Here is a 17,980-nt window from a genome sequence, read left to right as displayed (position 1 = left end):
TAACTCTTACATATTAATTTAACCCATCTCCATTGTTGTATATTTTACCATGAGGCTTGTGGCCTACCAGCAAGGTTTCACTATGTTTGTCTCTGGCCGTGGCTCCATGGCTTCTCTCTGACTCCGCCTTTTTCCTCCCAGCATTCAGTTTAGCTTTCCTCACCTAGCTCTGCTCTACCCTATCACAGACCTAAGACAGTTTTCTTTATTCATTAATGGTAATCACAGCATACAGAGGAGAATTCCACATGAGCTATATATTCCCACAGGAGTATATTCTGGTGGAGAGCCTTGATTTGCAGAGCTTTGAGAACACTGTCTTTTGAATAGTCCTGTCAATTCTGTAAAAATCTTGTGAAGCCATAGTCTTCCTCTTTTTCATAGTGGGATTCATCCCAAAATACCTCAGCGGTGCATAAATCATTGAGCAATAGCTAGATGACCCTCCCCACACTGTGGGGCTCTGGCGTGAAAATATTCACTCAAAGAAACCTTTGTTCTTATAGTCAAATCCACATAAAACTAGCCCCTCCCCCCAATTGTCCTTTATGACAGGACATTGGACAAGAAAATGAGTTTTGCAAATAACCACATAAGAACCTCAAAAGACAGGCACTGAGTGGAAAAGACAGCATGGTTGCCCTTGTTGATAAACAGGTCTGGGCGACCCTGAACTCTCCAGCAGCAGACTCAGGAAAATATAATCTGCTGACCTTTGCTCTACTCTAACAAGTTATTAATTACTATTCTGTATTTACCTCCACCTTGGTTTCATTGAAACAAGATCTTAGTTTAGAAAATTAGCTGTTTGTGCCCTTACTTATAGAAGTACAGGAAGAGAAGCTTGGGTCGCTAAACCTGCCTCAGAAAAAGGAATTCCTTCTCACCTGGGTGCCAGAGGGTACAGCATTCTTACAGCACTGTTGGCCCTGGTTGGGTGGGGCACAAATACCATCTGTTTTCCTTCCATAGGGTATGCTGGTTGCCATGGTTATCACAAAGGCTGTGTTCCCAGCTGCTGTGGAAGTGCTCAGAGAGTGCACAACACTGTAGTGTTTCTTAGCTATCCACACAAATGTAGTTGATGCACACATTCCCCTTTTCTCTTCTTAGGTTCTAAACTGATTTCTAGCCCCATTCCTAACTAATCCTAGTATCTACAGGAGAGAGTCACAGCCCCGCCCTAGACAGTAGTAAGACAACTGGCGCCTACTTTATCCATCTTGTTAGCCCTAAGAAATGCATGCTTGGTATCATTTTTAGTTACCAGAGAATTGTTAATTATGTCTCTGTGTAAACTAAAAGCCTTGTGGGATGAGAGAACAGTGAGGAACATCGAGAGAGCAGGAAGAATAAATGGGACATAATGAAAAGATTCATGCGAGTTAATATATTTCATTTGCTCTCAGTTCTTTTTAGCCAGTTTTCACCTGCGATAGCGGTTCTTCTGAATCCTGAGAGGTTTAAGGAGTCTGGCACCCCAACATAAACCTCCAAAGTTTGTACTGCACTGGAGAAAAATATTGTTTAGTAAGGATAATTCTCAATTAGAAAAACAAAACAAAAAACCACTAAATACATCTTATTGTTTTCACAACATTGTGTGTGTGTGTGCGTGTGGTGGTTTACTTTGACTTAAAAATGATTGAAATGCGCCGAGTGTTGGTGGTGTACACCTTTAATCCCAGACCTGGGAGGCCGAGGCAGGCGGATCTTAGAGTTTGAGGCCAGTCTACAAAACAAGTTCTAGGATAGCCAGGGTTACACAGAGAAACCCTGTCTTGAAAAACAAAAACAAAAATAAAAAAGACTGAAATGAATTCTTGTCTTTGTTTAGCTTTATATTCTTTAGAGAACACTGTCCTTGAAAGTGCTCTGAAGTTGAAGGAGTAGTTTCGTAGTCTTCTCCCACCTCTAGACTTTCTTTGACATAGGATCTCTCTATGTAGCCCAGGTTGGACTAGCACTCACTGTTACTCTGTCCCTTTCTCCAAGAGCTAGGGTTACAGGCATGTACCACTATTCTTGCCTTAATTTTGTTTTAAAAGAAAGGAGATGTTGATGGGTAAAATTATTCATTAATCTGTTTATCTGCACAAAATATCAACTTATTACTAGCACTAGAGAATTTCATCATTTTAAAATGAAAATTATTTTTATCTTTTCAGGGCATTGATGTGAAGTCAATGGGGCGAATTTTTGTTGGTTTGGTGAAGTGTGGGGCCTGGGGTTGCTTTGATGAGTTCAACAGACTGGAAGAAGCTGTACTGTCGGCTGTTTCCATGCAGATCCAGACCATTCAGGATGCCCTGAAGAACCACAGAACTGTCTGTGAGCTGCTTGGCAAAGAGGTAAGGGACACCTCCTGTGACTTGGCTTCCCTCTTGTGCTGGTCTCTGGGCATTGCTGCCTCTACTCTGTGACCGTGTTTCTAGTTTTTATCTTTAAAATGGATCTCAGGTTTCTGAACTATCACAATGTATATAGTGCTTTAATGTATTATCTCATGTAATACTCAGTACAGCCCTCGAATGCAAATACTCTACTTTATGGATGAAGAAACCGAGATTTGATAACAAGTGTAGCGATCTTTGATTTGAATCAAAGGTTGTCTAATTCTGAAAGCTATATTTTAATCACTATTTGACATGAGTTCCAAAGACATACTGTGAGTAAATAGCCATTGAAATCAGTTATCCACTCTTAAACTTCGGATCTTTGAAAACGTATTATGAAGTAAATCCACTATAATGCAGTGGGTTCATGAGCTGCTTATTATGTATTACATAAGGATGTGCTTAGTATATTGGAGGTTACTTTTGCGAAGATATGGAATTTATGCATAGAAATTGTATTATGATAAAATTTCTCTCTTTAAAATCTTTAATGCCTATATTCTAAATTAATATTTCAGGTAGAAATAAATTCTAACTCTGGAATTTTTATCACTATGAATCCTGCTGGAAAAGGTTATGGAGGAAGACAAAAGCTTCCTGACAATCTTAAGCAGCTTTTCAGGCCAGTGGCGATGTCACGTCCAGACAATGATCTTATTGCAGAAGTGATTCTCTATTCAGAGGGCTTCAAAGATGCTAAAGAGTTGGGCAGAAAATTGGTTGCTATTTTCAACCTATCTAGGTGGGTTTTCCCATTTAATATTCACATTTTGTGTTTCCAGTGATTGGTTTGTATTTTCATATTTTTCCAGTTTATATGTTGAGTTTGTTGGTCATATAGATATGATATATTTTATTCCAAGTCATAAAAAGACATCTTCATTAAAACAGTTCTTTTCTAAATTATGTATTTATTTATTTCGGAGACAGGGTTTCTGAGTGTAGCACTGGCTGTCCTGGAACTCTGTAGACCAGACTGCTCTCAAACTCACAGAGATTCGCCTGCCTCTGCCTCCCTAGTGCTGGGATTGCAAGTGTGCGCCACCACACCTGACAGTTTTTTTTTCCCTAATTGTCTCTAACTTGAGGTTTCTCTTCACAATGTTTATGTGGACTCTGCCTAGATGGTTCTTATTTCCCCAGTTTCCCAGCTGCCCACTCAGAAGCTGCCGCTCTCTAGAGGATGTTTCCATGTTTTATTTCTAGTAGTAGAGGTTAATTTTTATTCTCCTAGACAACCCAGAATTCTAGTGCATATCATTTAGTGGATCATAGAGAACCAAGGTTGTAAAGAGGGGGGTAGGCTGGGCAATGGAAGCTTTTGTGAGGACAGGAATAGCTGCTTGCCCTTGACTCTTCATGACAGGTTTACCTTGTTCCTTGTGATTCTCCCTTCATCTGCTTCCTGGAGTGATTATTTTGTGTGATTGATTTTCTTGTGTCAATTAATGAAATTCTAGTATTAATTTCTACAACTCAGTCTACATTTCTTTGGAGTGGTGCTAAAAGTAATTTCTTACAGAGTTAACCTTTTGGCCATCTTTGCTTCAGGGAACTTTTGACACCCCAGCAGCATTATGATTGGGGCTTGAGAGCTCTGAAGACCGTTCTCAGAGGGAGTGGGAATCTTCTGAGACAGCTGAAGAAAAATGGCACAAAACAAGATGGTATGATTAATTATCTAGTTAAAGTACTGAATTTTAAAAATATGCTTTGATTTAGAATAGTTTATATTACAGAAAGGTTGCAGATACCATGTAGAAAATTTTTGTAAACCTTGCCTAGATTTCTCTATTTTTAACATCTTACAGTAGTGTGATGTACTTATATCAATTAATTGAGCAGTTTTGCTGTATTCTTTTTAACTTAAAGTTTATAAATTATTCTGATTTTTTTTCTAATTTTAACCTAATGTCCTACAAGAAAATTCAGGGGTTGATTTATATAAAGTAGTAGTAATGTGTAAAAGAATAATCAAATGCCCTTGCTTTCAAAATTGATGTTCATAGACTCAGAGGCTCTGACATATGCTATAGTCTCAGAATTGAGGAAGCTCAGGCAGGAAGACTCGGTTCTAGGCCAGTCTGGGAAACATGATGAGATCTTGCATCAAAATAAAGCAAACCCAACCCCATCGTCAAAGAAAGCAACTTCGAGTGGCTTGTTCATCCCCAGACTGTAAAAAACCACCCTCAAAGTTTCTAGGAGGGTTCAGTGTTTGTGGAGCATGAGCCTCTTTTAGCAGAGATGTTGGAAACACACCACGGTGTTTTTCTGGCCAATAGACAAAGGAGTATATGCGATTGGATGAGGCTCTGAGTGGGAAGGAGGAGGAAGAAGCAGGCTGTTTGTCATGTACTGTCGTGAGGTGCGTAGTGTGGGATGCTGGCTTTCTTCCCTTGGTGAAGGTGATGCTGGCTAGCCTTCTATACTGTAAAACTGATATTCTCCCCTGGTCTCTGCTTTTTGGCTGTAAATCTTGTCAAAGTGAGGTGCGGAGATTAATCTCTGCCTCTCAACCCTGGGCAGTGGCTGCACCACTGCGGATTCTTTAAAGGTTTTCTCCTTTCCTGGTCCTGGATAGCTGAGCTCTGCACATCAGCACGAACTCAGACCACACTTGGCTCATGGAAAGCTCTTGCTCTTCTCCATCCGCGCAGAATGAATGACCGTGTGTCCATGGATATTTGCCTTCCAGAGAGGCTGAATTTTCATGTTTTCCAGGTTGCTATTAAAAATTAAGTTACAAAACTATCAATCATAGTTGAAGGAGAAAGAAAAGTATTTTACAATAAAAACAAATTTAAGCAATTTCTGTCCTGATCCAGCTCCACAGAAAGTACTAGATGAAAAACTTCAGCTTGAAGAAAGACTTCCAGTACGAGCATAGGAAAAGGATGATATAAAATTACTTGTTTGTGCTGAAGGTTCATGTCTTCAAAAAAGCAGTTACTTGATCTCTGTCACTAGATTGACTTACTAAAGGTAGACAGTTGTTTTGTGAAGATCTTAAATAGCTTCTATTTTTGATGGTTTTGAAGAAATATTCAAAATTCATATGTAGTAAATACAAGTGACTATGAGTTCAGTGCTCGAAATAAACTCAGGGACTGCTGCTCTTCTTCCTGTCTACTTACTGATAGTCAGCCAGGGTAGGGGAGATGCCAGGAAACACAGATACAGTATCTTTGCCTTCCTGTGTTTTATTGCCCAGTCTAGAATAGCCTTAAAACTAAGAATCTGCTAATAATGTGAGCATTTGCACTTAGCTAAAAAATGTTTTTTTTGAGCCAGTTAGCTAAAGAGTAATTAAAGATCACTGCTTAGAGCAGTGGTTCTCAACCTTCTCAATACTGTGGCCCTTTAATACAATTCCTCATGTTGTGCTGAGCCTCAACCATAAAAAATTTTTTTGTTACCACTTCATAACTGTAATTTTGCTACTATTATAAATTGTAATATAAATATCTGTGTTTTCTGATGGTCTTAGCTAGCCCCTGTTATAGGGTTGTTTGACCACCACAAAGGAGTTGTGACCTATAGGTTGAGAACTGCTAGCTAAAGTGGAATGCTAATTGTAGTATTTATTCCCACGTCATTGTCTTAGAAACTTAATACTCTTGTATGTAAAACTAAGAAAATAATAGGAATTATTTTTAAACTGCTTGACCATAAGAGGATCCTACTACATAAAAGGGAAAGTATTATCCAAATGGAAATCATGTACATGAAAATTATGGTTTTTAGTATGAATGTCTGGTATAATTCAAATCCCAGTATATCAGAATTTATTTCTCGGCAGTTAAAACATAGAAAAGGAAGTGTAGTAGTTATGATTTACTGTTTTTAAATGTGTCTAACATGCTGTTTAATAATTAGTAATGATATCAAGCTCTATCTTACTTAAAATGTTTTATCACCATTGAATTGTGAATAAAAATAATTTTAAAATAAAACTTTTTCTATAGTTAATGAAAATCATATTGTGGTACAAGCACTGAGGCTTAATACAATGTCAAAATTCACATTTGCTGATTGCACCCGGTTTGATGCACTGATCAAGGATGTCTTCCCTGGAGTTGACTTTAAAGAGGTGGAATACAGCGAACTGAGTGCTGCGTTAAAGCAGGTCTTCGAGGAGGCCAATTATGAAGTCATACCCAGTCAGGTAACATCAGGGACATTTGTCATAGATTATTTCCCGTTCCTAGTTTATTCTGATTTACAGTCATTATCAGCCATCTTTCAGTTATTTTTTGTCTTTCAACTTTAATCTCACTCCAGGATGCTTCTTAGGTCTTGAAATTCTGATTAGGGACCCTTGCTCTGTTTGTCATTGCTTCTGTCCTCGATGCATGTTTAATGTTAAGGATGTATTAACTCTCCACCAGATGGGAATCTTCAGGAAAGACAGCATCTATGTATGTTTTTGCTCAACGTTTTATTCCTGGTTCCTGCCCATCCCAGCGAGTTGTATGTGATAGATGGGTAGAAGGGTCATATGAACTTTTCCTTATTGATTACATGTGATTTAGTTGCACTTTGATAATTTATTAGTAGGAATTCTTCTAACAGAGCTTCTTTTTTTTAAGATTTATTTATTTATTTATTTATTATGTTTACAATGTTCTGCCTCCATGTAAGACCGCACGCCAAAAGAAGGAGCCAGATCTTATTACAGATGGTTGTGAACCATCATGTGGTTGCTGGGAATTGAACTCAGGACCTCTGGAACAGTAGCCAGTGCTCTTAACCACTGAGCCATTTCTCCAGCCCCTAACAGAGCTTCTTTATGTGGCACAAATTGTTATTAAAATGAACATTTCCCTTCAATTTTTGTTGAGTAGAATATGAATTGTAACTGAGGGAAATCGTGTATTTGAATGAATAAATGACTAAACAAAATAAAAGGTGTATGTTTTCAACTTCATGCCAAGCACCCTCTTTAAAAGACAGATGTTGAACTTAAAGATCACATCGGAAATGTGTTCCAATTTATTTAGCTAGTGGTCTACTTGAGGTTTTCTTTTCCAGTGGAGAAGTCAGACTTAATTTACATTTACAGTAGAAAGGTGTTTGCAGAGTGACAGTTGAGCTGAGTGTGACTGAACGTGGATTACACGTGAACCCATTTCTTTCCTCAGATGAAGAAGGCTCTGGAGTTGTATGAACAGCTGCGCCAGAGGACAGGAGTTGTTATTGTTGGCCCAAGTGGTGCTGGCAAGTCTACCCTTTGGAGAATGTTAAGGGCTGCACTTTGTAAAACTGGCAAAGTAGTAAAACAGTACACTATGAATCCCAAAGCTATGCCCAGACACCAGTTACTAGGACATATTGACATGGACACAAGAGAGTGGTCGGATGGTGTTTTGACAAATAGCGCTCGCCAAGTAGTTCGTGAGCCTCAAGGTTGGTCACTGTCTAATTCTTTATCTAATAACACCTAGAGAATAATGTAATATGTTTATAATGTTCTTATTGTCATATGTGTGATTTAACACACTTTATAATGATGTTCTTTTCATATTTTAGCAGCTTTACTCTTTTTTTATTGTTGTTTTGTTGAGATAAAGTCTCACTCCGCAGCCCAGGCTGGTCTGGAACCCATGGTCCTCCTGATAGTTTAGCCTTACAAATGCTAGGATTACAGGTGCCCTCCACCAACCATGCTTGGGTCATGCTGTCTTTTGACTTACTACTTGATAGCAACTTTTAATATTATCAAAATTCAGAGCAACTTGATTAAAATATAATTCATAACTAATTTGCTAAATGCGTATAAAATCTTTGATGAATTAGTTGACATATGCCTTGTTAATGTAATTAATGTATTTGAACATCATTAAGTTGTCAGTGTGAATTCTGAGTTATTTTGCAATTTGAAATGGTGAAAAAGTTTAGTTACTTCTTGGTCTAAATTTTCTCAGCTTAGTTGTTTGTTTTGTTTTTCATTTTCATTTTTTATTTTTGCGACAGAATCTCACTATTGTAGCCTTGGCCTGGAACTTGCTCTGTAATCCAGACTGGCCTAGAATTCATGAAATCTGCTTGCCTTTGCCTCCAGAGTACTGGCTTTGCCTCTTCGCTTGACCTGACATGACTTTAAAGACAATTTTTGACCCGAATCTCCATAGCCTACTTTTGCCAAGCCTTAATTAGTAATTTTTCAAGTAAGGCAGTTGGTAAATTATTCAGAACTTGATGCCAGTGGAGGGCTTTCCAAAGCAGTTTCTTCATTTTTCTTGTAATACTACTTTAAATTAAGACACATACTACCCTTTCTCACACTGTTGATGACATTTCCTTCTTTGTTTCAAAGGTCCCAGGAGAGTTTGAAGCACTCTGATTTTAGAAAGGATGGGTACAATGTGTCTGCTCTTGCAAAGACTGCAGGCACTGTGTGTGCGGCCTGGCTGCTGCGCTTCCTGTCTTGGGTCGTCCTTGAAAACACTGAAACCATGGCAGTAGTCAGGGTTTTCTTATGAAAGTTAAGTTTCCTGTATTTCTCAAAGAGGCATTATGTAGCAAACATTCATATATTCTCCTGGTTTGACCAAACATATAGTTTGGGAGATTATTTTAGAGGTATCTTTTTGGAATAGGAATATCCACCTTACACACTATGTTCTAAGGAATATTGTGAATTCAATTTGTATGGTTAGAGGCCAAAATAGTATCTTAGGGGTTGTAGGTGAGCTTTGAGCAGTGGAGATGAGATTACCCACAGTTTTTCTAGCACACATGTAGCGTTGTATCCATGACACTGCAGCTTGCTCAACTCTGCTCTTTATATTAAGATGGAAATTAGTCATGAGTAATTATTCCTTATGTAGCTGTTGGCATATCTGTGGGCACAGTGCACGGCAGTGTGTGTGTGTGTGTGTGTGTGTGTGTGTGTGTGTATTTTTTAAAGTCTTCATTCTTGTGACTTGGAAATAGAAGTCAGCTCATGGATAATTTGTGATGGTGACATTGACCCTGAGTGGATAGAATCTCTGAATTCTGTTCTGGATGATAATCGGCTACTCACCATGCCAAGTGGAGAAAGGATTCAGTTTGGCCCAAATGTTAACTTTGTATTTGAAACTCATGATTTAAGCTGTGCTTCACCGGCTACAATATCTAGAATGGGAATGATATTTCTTAGGTAAGTCACAGATCATTTCTATATACCAGATTATTTTTTAATTACCATTTTGATTTCATAACTAAGTTAAGAATATAATGAATAATGTATACATGTTGATTGCATCTATGATTAACTGTTTTTGCTCAGATTTTAATTAATTTAGAGTTTGTTTTATTATATATTAATTCTTTTAGCAATTCGGTCAAGCATTATTTTCTTTAAGAGAATAGAAAGTACTTAATTTCCTTTAAAATTTTTCAATACTATGATTGAATTCACTGATGTAAGCATACTAAATAAGTACTAGTACATAGCATTTAAATCCCAGTAGCACATCTTAGTTACTGAGTTATAAATTCAAAAGAGGTTAGGATTGATTCAGGTGTAATAGGTCCTGTAGCAAAGCCTTTGTATTTTCCAGCATGACAACCTCTTTCCTGCATAATTTCTTACTTTTCCAGTGAACTGAGAAGAGGCTTGAGAAGCACAGATGAGTAGTATTAAATGGTTCTAGGTATCACATATTGAGTAGGTCAAGGACCAGAACGTGGACATCTGGACCAGTTTCATTTTCCCAAATGAGTAATAGTTTGGCAAAAATATTTATAATTCCGGGCTGGAGAGATGACTCAATGGTTATGGGCACTAACTGCTCTTCCAGAGGACCCGGGTTCAATTCCTAGCACCCACCTACAACTCAGTTCTGTAACTCCAAGATACATTCTCACACAGGCGTACCTGCAGGCATATAAAATAAAAGTAAATAAATCAAAAAAGAAAGAACTGGGTTTCAAAAGAAAATGTTTAGAATTTCTTATTTATTATGCCTATATTTCATATGTTGTGAATGGCACATTGCTGTAATCACTTGGGTTGAGATTATATATTCAAATTATTTAACTGCTTATTTCACTAAGTATTCTAAGAGACATATATTTAACTAATTATAAACTTCAGTTGATATTAAATTATTAAAATAATATTACTTTAGGTATATAGTTTCATTGTAATATGTGTGTAAATTTATCATTTATTCAGTGTTGCAATCTTATAACAATATTATAATAAAAGGTAAGTTTACAGGTAAATTTAAAAATTTTTATTGAATATTTATTGTGTATTTTACATTGATTTAAACATAGTAGAAAGACTGTACAAGAGTGAGCCTGCCATTTATGGAGCATCAAAAGGTACAGACCTTGTGAGGGTGCTGTGTCTATTTAGCAGGAGATCACCTACTGCTGCAGAGGGTTGTGAGCTGTTGGTGGCCCAGATATTGGTTGTATGAGGCACAATGAATATGTGTGATTTTATTACAATATATTTTAACTCTTAGGTTGCTGTGTCTCCTGATTTTGCTAAGCATTTATCCATGGGCCAATGAGAACTTTTAAGTAGGGTCTAGAATACTGCTAGTATTCTCCAGCACACACAGATCCGCATACACACACGTACACGCACACACACAAAAGTCACCAGTGCTGGCTTTCTGTGCTGACAGATGGGTGCCTGATAGACAGGAGTTAGTTTGAAGTCAGTTGGCAATTTCTTCCTGAATAACTGGCATGTTTGTGTTAACCCTTGTAGTGATGAAGAGACAGATCTAAATTCTCTGATAAAATCTTGGTTGAGGAATCAGCCTGCTGAGTACAGAAGTAACCTTGAGAACTGGATTGGAGATTATTTTTCAAAAGCTTTGCAGTGGGTTTTAAAGCAGGTGAGCTGGCCAAGGTATTAGATGAGCAGTGAGATGGGATGGATAGTTGGGAATTGTGCTTGTGTGTCCTGCCTTCTGTAGAGCTCTGCTGGGACCGGAGTGCAGAGTGGATGCCGTCACTGCTGTCCTTTCCTGTCCTCTTACATTACGTACATTAGCTAGTCTTAAGACGCCTTCATTACCTAAAAAGCTGGAGTACTAGACTGTCTTTTTCTTGGTGGGAAACCATCTTGTCTCATTTTACTATTCATAATTGCTCTGCTTTGCTTCCCTAATGTGGATAACTAATGGCTCTGAAACTGTGAGAATCACATTGTATCACATGTATGATATGTTAAATATGTTTAATATGTTAAAGGCATTATTAAGCTAATACTAAAACACAGAAGAGACAGTGAGTTACTTATAGTAATATTTGAAATTTATACAATAAAAATGGACATCTAAATTTGTGAAGTCTAATACTTGAGGATTGAGACGAAAGCTAGTAAGATCATACCTTCCTAGAGAAAGGTGTCTCTGGGTCATGAATGCTACCTAAACACATTGTCACCATCCAGCAGCATGGCGGGATACTGCTCTGTTGGAGTGCTTTACCATGAAGCGTGAGTAGAAGATTGCAGGGGGCTTCCACACATTTATGAATTTTAAAAAGTATATGGTTTTCCTTTCATGTTATTAATTTTGTGAAAACAAACATATTTATTAAACAGAAATTAAAAAGCAGCAGTTTCTTTAAAGTCACATGAATATTAATCTGAGCTTGATCCAGAGTTTTAGTTTTTTCATATTGATCAAAATACATAAAAATTGAAAAATTGCTTTTGTTTTTAATCATTTTATGTTTGTTTTTCTGCTTTTGTACAGATGAAAGTGGGAGAAATTGAAATGAGTATTAAAATATTGCAGATTAATTAGTTTCTCCAGTCATTAGAAAAGGAAGGGTTTCCTGCTCCTGCAGTCTGAGGAAGGTGTCTCCCTTCCTTGCTGTCATCCTAACACTCACCCACCATCTTAGTCTCTGTCTGCACTCACCTGCAAGTTCCTCAAGGGCGGGGACCAAACCTGTCATGCCCCATTGTGAGTCCCCAGAGCAAGCTTGTTAAGAAGAGTGAGCAGGCAGTGGTCTGGTGCTGAGATGCTGAAGTCTGTTCTGTCTAGAAGCACACCCTAGACAAGCGTTCACACAGGCAGTGGTCTGGTGCTGAGATGCTGAAGTCTGTTCTGTCTAGTAGCACACCCTAGACAAGCGTTCACACAGGCATTGACTCAGTCAGGTGACAGATCTCATGGCATCAGCACTGCTAGGCTCTGTAGTTCTCACTTTAGTGACATAAACTGTCTGGGGAAAAGATGCCAGAGGCAGACTGCCTGCTGGACCTGGGACTCCTTGCATCACCATGCCTCATGTTGGTGGTAAAAGGAAGCAGAGAAAACAGGCCAGAGCCAGGGTGGCTGTAAATGTGAATGAAGGGTCACCTAGGACCGACTCCCACCAACTGGATGTCACCTATTAAAGATTGTACCTGTACAGCAGTGTTGAATTCAGAGACAGGCCTCAAAACATGAAACTGGCAGGCATCTCAGAGGTGAACCACACCTTAGCTGTTCTCTGAAGTTTTAAAAATGTATATGTATATTCTTCAGTCTGCGGATATATGTCATGTAATTATTTGAGAATTTTAGCATTTATAGTTCAAAGTACATAATTACCTTTAAATTTATTTTTGTATTTTCAAAGTATATATGTAATCTGAATAACATCCATACTTTTTTAGAAATGAGGGAGATGAATTCAAAGGTTGTTTGGCAGTGATCTGTGTCGATTTGTATGGTTTTGCGTTTGCTGGTTAATACCTGTTTTTCCTGCCTTGGTTCTGTGAATTTTAATCGACAGAATGACTATGTGGTAGAAACAAGTTTGGTTGGTACTGTGATGAATGGTTTGTCCCACCTCCATGGATGCAGAGATCATGACCAGTTTATTATTAATCTCATACGAGGCCTGGGTGGAAATCTAAACATGAAATCGCGTTTGGAATTCACCAAGGAGGTAAGGAGCATTTTCCAGCCATAGTCTTCAGCTCCTCTTGACCCTTAGGTCTCAAGACACAGTGATACAATTCAAAGGTGTGAAAACTTTCTAGTTACGAATTTATGCATTTGTTAGACTAACAGGACATATGTATCTATATAGGTCTACATGCATGTAACATATGTAAACATGATTCTGTGTATCAAACTGAGGGTTTCTGATAGTCTTAAAATTTTATGGTATTTTGTAATAGGCTAAGGCTTGGGACATAAAAGTTTAAGTTAGGCTTGAATCTACTTAACATTATGAATATATTCCAATATTTCATTTAGCTTTAAATAATCTTTTCAAATTTTTATTTAGTGTTAGCACTTAGAAGTGCTGGAATATTTCTAATTCTCTAATAATGTTAGATTATAATTGAGCCAGTTGGTTAGAAAGGCATTTTTCTTTATATCATAAGGGTCTTTTGTTTTCTTTTTTCTTTTTTTTTTTTTTGTGTGTGGATGTTTTTCTGACTGTATGTCTGTGCACCATGTACATACCTGGGCCTGTGGAGGCTAGAATACGGTGTTGGATCCTCAGAAACTGGAAATAGAGTTATGATGATTGTGAGTGCTGAGAATTAAAGTTGGGTCTCCTGGAGGAGCAGCCAGTGCTCTTACCCATCTCTCGGGACCCACAAGGGACTTTCCCCCCTTGGAATGATTAAATAAGACCAACACAGTGTTCCATTCACTGTTGCTTAGTACCGTCATTAGCTGCTCTCTCTGTCCCGTTAGCTTTTCTGTAGTTGTATGTGTCCCCTTCCCTCTCACGTACTGTCCAGCACCCTCCTGTCCATTGCTCTGAAATACTCTTAGAAACAGACAACAGCTTTCAGTATCTCGGAGCAGAATAACCCATTGAATACTGTGGGAGTAGCTGAAGTCAGTTCTGGGGAATGTTGGAAATAAAGGGCGTTAGTATTCCTAAAGTCTGCAATTTGTAAGAATGCTATTAAAACTTGGATATGTTTTATAACTTGATCTATAAATTTCTATCAAATGATATCTTTATATATATATTTATTTTACTTCAGATCATATTGAGGTAAAATACTATTTTAATTTTAAAATTTCCTTAGAAGTGGCATGTATATAAACTTACTTAATGAGGTGATTTACTGTGGAGATATTCACTTTGATGTATCAAACAGTTATCCACTGTTAGGAATATGTAAAACTCCTTGTTACAATGTTTCCCTCTTAAGGTCTTTAACTGGGCCCGGGAGTCCCCTCCAGACCCTCACAGACCAATGGACACCTACTATGACATGGATCGAGGACAGTTAGCATCCTACGTGCTTAAGAAGCCAGAGAGCCTGACAGCTGATGCCTTCAGTAGTGGCCATTCCCTCCCTGTCATCCAGACCCCTGACATGCAGCGAGGTCTAGATTATTTCAAGCCTTGGCTGAATTCTGATACTAAACAGCCATTTATTCTCGTAGGACCAGAGGGATGTGGCAAAGGGTAAGAAAGATGTCTTCAAAAATATAAACTGTGAATTTGCCTCCTTCTCCTCAAGGATTTAAAAAGAGCACACTATGTTTCTTTTGGTTACAAAGCACTGACATTTTTATAGAGGGCACTTACTCTTACCTCCTATTTAAAAAAATCACTGCAGAGAAGGGTCATTTTCTCTGCCAGTTTGTGTGGGCTTAGAAAATACTGTCTACCTAGGGGGTGGTGGCACACGCCTTTAAAGTCCAGCACTCGTGAGGTAGAGGCAGGCCGATCTCTGTGAGTTCCAGGCCAGGCTCCAAAGCTACAGAGAAACACTGTCTCAAAAAACAAAACAAAACAAAAGAACAAAAAAAGAAAAAAAGAAACTTTTTAAAATATTTTGTACATAGAGTCACAAAAATTAAATCCTGTATACATACTTACACCTTACTGTGTGCGTAGGCCATGAATTTACCAGGTGAGTCTGCGCTTATTAAAAATAGTGTCTAGCTCAATGTAGTTCACTTGTGTTTAGTGCCTGCTTCACTTATGTTTTAGGTGTAAACCTGAATTATTAGTTTTACGTATATACAATCAGGGTAGTTAATGAAACAAAACTCTTGGGGAACTTAAAGTCCTTCCGTGAACTATGGGGGAACAAAAACTAATATATTCTACATACCTTGTAAAACTGAACTTATGAGGTCTTCAAGAATTCTAGGATTATTTTAAAATACACCCCCACTTTAAAAATTAGAAAGTTAGCATCCAAACAGGCTAGGCTCCCACAAAGCCAGTGCATGCAGTAGGATCAAAACCCAGTACCATTGTCCTTGGCTTCTCATCAGCCCTCATTGTCTGCCATGTTCAGAGGGTCCGGTTTTATCCCATGCCTTTTCAGTCCCAGTCCAGCTGGCCTTGGTGAGCTCCCAATAGAGCAGCCCCACTGTCTCAATGGGTGGGTGCATCAATTGCAGTCCTGACTTCCTTGCTCAAGTTCTCCCTCCTTCTGCTCCTCATTTGGGCCTTAGGAGCTCAGTCCAGTGCTCCAATGTGGGTCTCTGTCTCTATCCTTCCTAGACCTGGATGGAGGGGGGAGGACCTTGGACTTCCCACAGGGTAGGGAACCCTGAATGCTCTTTGGACTGGAGAGGGAGGGGGAGAGAAGTGAGAGGAGGGGGAGAGGAGTGGGGGGGGAGAGGGAGGGAAATGGGAGGTGGGGAGGAGGCAGAAATTTTTTCAATTAAAAAAAAAAGAAAAATTAGAAAGTTATTTTAGTGTTGATGGAAACCGTATCATATTTATTATTTTCCTTCTCAACATAATCTGAAATAATTCAAAAAAGATATCAATTCCATATTGAGTATAAGGAGTGTTTTATTGTACACGTATTCATTATTTTCCTTCTCAATATAATCTGAAATAATTCAGAAAAAGATATCAATTCCATATTGAGTATAAGAAGTGTTTTATTGTACACATTTTCCCAGTGAGACTTCACCCAGTGTCACCCATCTCTCCTGAGATGTCACCTGTCTCTCGTAGGATGCTGCTCAGGTATGCCTTCTCTCAGCTCCGCTCCACGGAGATTGCCACGGTCCACTGCAGCGCTCAGACTACTTCACGGCATCTTCTGCAGAAGCTGAGCCAGACTTGCATGGTAATCAGTACAAACACTGGCAGGGTGTACAGACCAAAAGATTGTGAAAGACTTGTTTTGTACCTAAAAGATATCAACCTGCCCAAGCTTGATAAGTGGGGGACCAGCACTTTGGTGGCTTTCCTCCAGCAGGTAAGTCTCAGCAACTGATGCTTTTGCCTGTAATTTGTTGGCTTTTTGTTTTTCCTTTTTTAAATTGATTAATTTTTTAAAAAATAATCTTTTCTCATTTTACATACCAATCCCTCCTTTCCTCTTTGTCCCTCTACCTTCCCTCCCACCTCACCTCCATCCACTTCTCAGAGAGAGGAAGGCTTTCCATGGAGAGTCAGCAAAGTCTAGCACATTGTTTTGAGGCAGGATCAAGGCCTTCCCCGCTATGTCTAGGCTGAGCAAAGTATCCCTCCAAAGAGAATGGGTTCCAAAAAGCCAATTCAAGTAGTAAAGATAAATCCTTGTATGACTGCCTGTGTCCACACAGTTTGCCCAGTCATTCAAATGTCTCCCACATTCAGAGGGTCTAGTTTGGTCCTATGCTTGTTCCCCTGCTGTCATTCCGGGGGACTGTTAGTGTGCTCCTATTAGCTCACGTCAGCTATTTCAGTGAATATCTGCATCATGGTCTTGACCAGTTGCTCATATTATCACTCCTCTCTCTCTTTGACTGAACTTTGGGAGCTCAGACTGGTGCGGTGCTTCACTGTGGATCTCTGCATCTGCTTCCATCAGTTGCTGGATGAAGGTTCTATGATGACAATTACAGTAGGCATCAGTCTGATTACAGGGGAAGGGCAGTTCAGGCACCCTCTCCACTATTGCTTAGCTGGGGTCATCCTTGTCGACTTCTGGGAATTTCCCTAGTGCCAGTTTCATGCTAGCCCCATAATGGCTCGCTCAATCAATGTATCTCTTTCCTTGCTCCCCCTCTTTGTTCTTCTCTCATATTGACCATCTGTTCCCTCCTGTTCTCCTCTGCGCTCTTCTTCCACACCCCTTCCCGAAAGCTCCCAATTTTCTCAGGAGTTCTTGTTGTCTATTTCCCTTTCCCAGGAGGCTCCATGTCTGTTTCTCTTAGGGTTCTTGTTACCTAGCTTCTCTGGGATCATGGACTATAGGCCAGTTATCCTTTGCTTTACATCTGATATTAACTTAAGAGTGAGTACATCCCGTGCTTGTCTTTCTGGGTCTGGGTTACCTCACTCAGGATTTTATTTTATTTTAGTTCTATCCATTTGCATGCAAATTTCAAGATGTTATTGTTTTTTCACTACTGAGTAGTACTCTATTGTGTAAATGTACCACATTTTCTTTATCCATTCTTTGGTTGAGGGGAATCTAGGTTGTTTCCAGGTTCTGGCTATTATGAATAATGTTGCTATGAACATAGTTGAGCATGTAGTATGATTGGTTGTGTGCCCGAGAGTGGTACTGCTGGGTCTTGATGTAGATTTATTCCCAATTTGCTGAGAAACTGCCATACTGATTTTCAAAGTGTCTGTACAAGTTGACACTCCCACCAGTGATAGATGAGTGTTCCCTCTACTTTGCATCCTCTCTA

At 38.9% G+C, this 17,980-nt stretch overlaps 1 protein-coding gene across 1 annotated transcript in view; it reads left to right on the top strand.

The window, feature by feature from the left end:
* The window catches only part of Dync2h1 (dynein cytoplasmic 2 heavy chain 1), a 225,006-nt gene that overhangs the window by 54,442 nt on the left and 152,584 nt on the right, over positions 1–17,980 (top strand). Inside the window, exons 34-43 of the mRNA XM_041657101.1 lie at positions 2,169–2,351; positions 2,915–3,138; positions 3,948–4,063; positions 6,365–6,564; positions 7,541–7,805; positions 9,336–9,543; positions 11,113–11,242; positions 13,140–13,295; positions 14,530–14,789; positions 16,308–16,554. Of these exons, the coding sequence (XP_041513035.1) occupies positions 2,169–2,351; positions 2,915–3,138; positions 3,948–4,063; positions 6,365–6,564; positions 7,541–7,805; positions 9,336–9,543; positions 11,113–11,242; positions 13,140–13,295; positions 14,530–14,789; positions 16,308–16,554 (1,989 nt within the window). The remainder of the gene's footprint in view (positions 1–2,168; positions 2,352–2,914; positions 3,139–3,947; positions 4,064–6,364; positions 6,565–7,540; positions 7,806–9,335; positions 9,544–11,112; positions 11,243–13,139; positions 13,296–14,529; positions 14,790–16,307; positions 16,555–17,980) is intronic.

The sequence above is a fragment of the Microtus oregoni genome, unplaced genomic scaffold (assembly GCF_018167655.1).
Source record: "Microtus oregoni isolate MIOR12 unplaced genomic scaffold, Mior012 000008F_ref0000371, whole genome shotgun sequence".
Taxonomy (NCBI): Eukaryota; Metazoa; Chordata; class Mammalia; order Rodentia; family Cricetidae; genus Microtus; species Microtus oregoni.
This window is presented reverse-complemented; position numbering and strand designations above follow the sequence as displayed.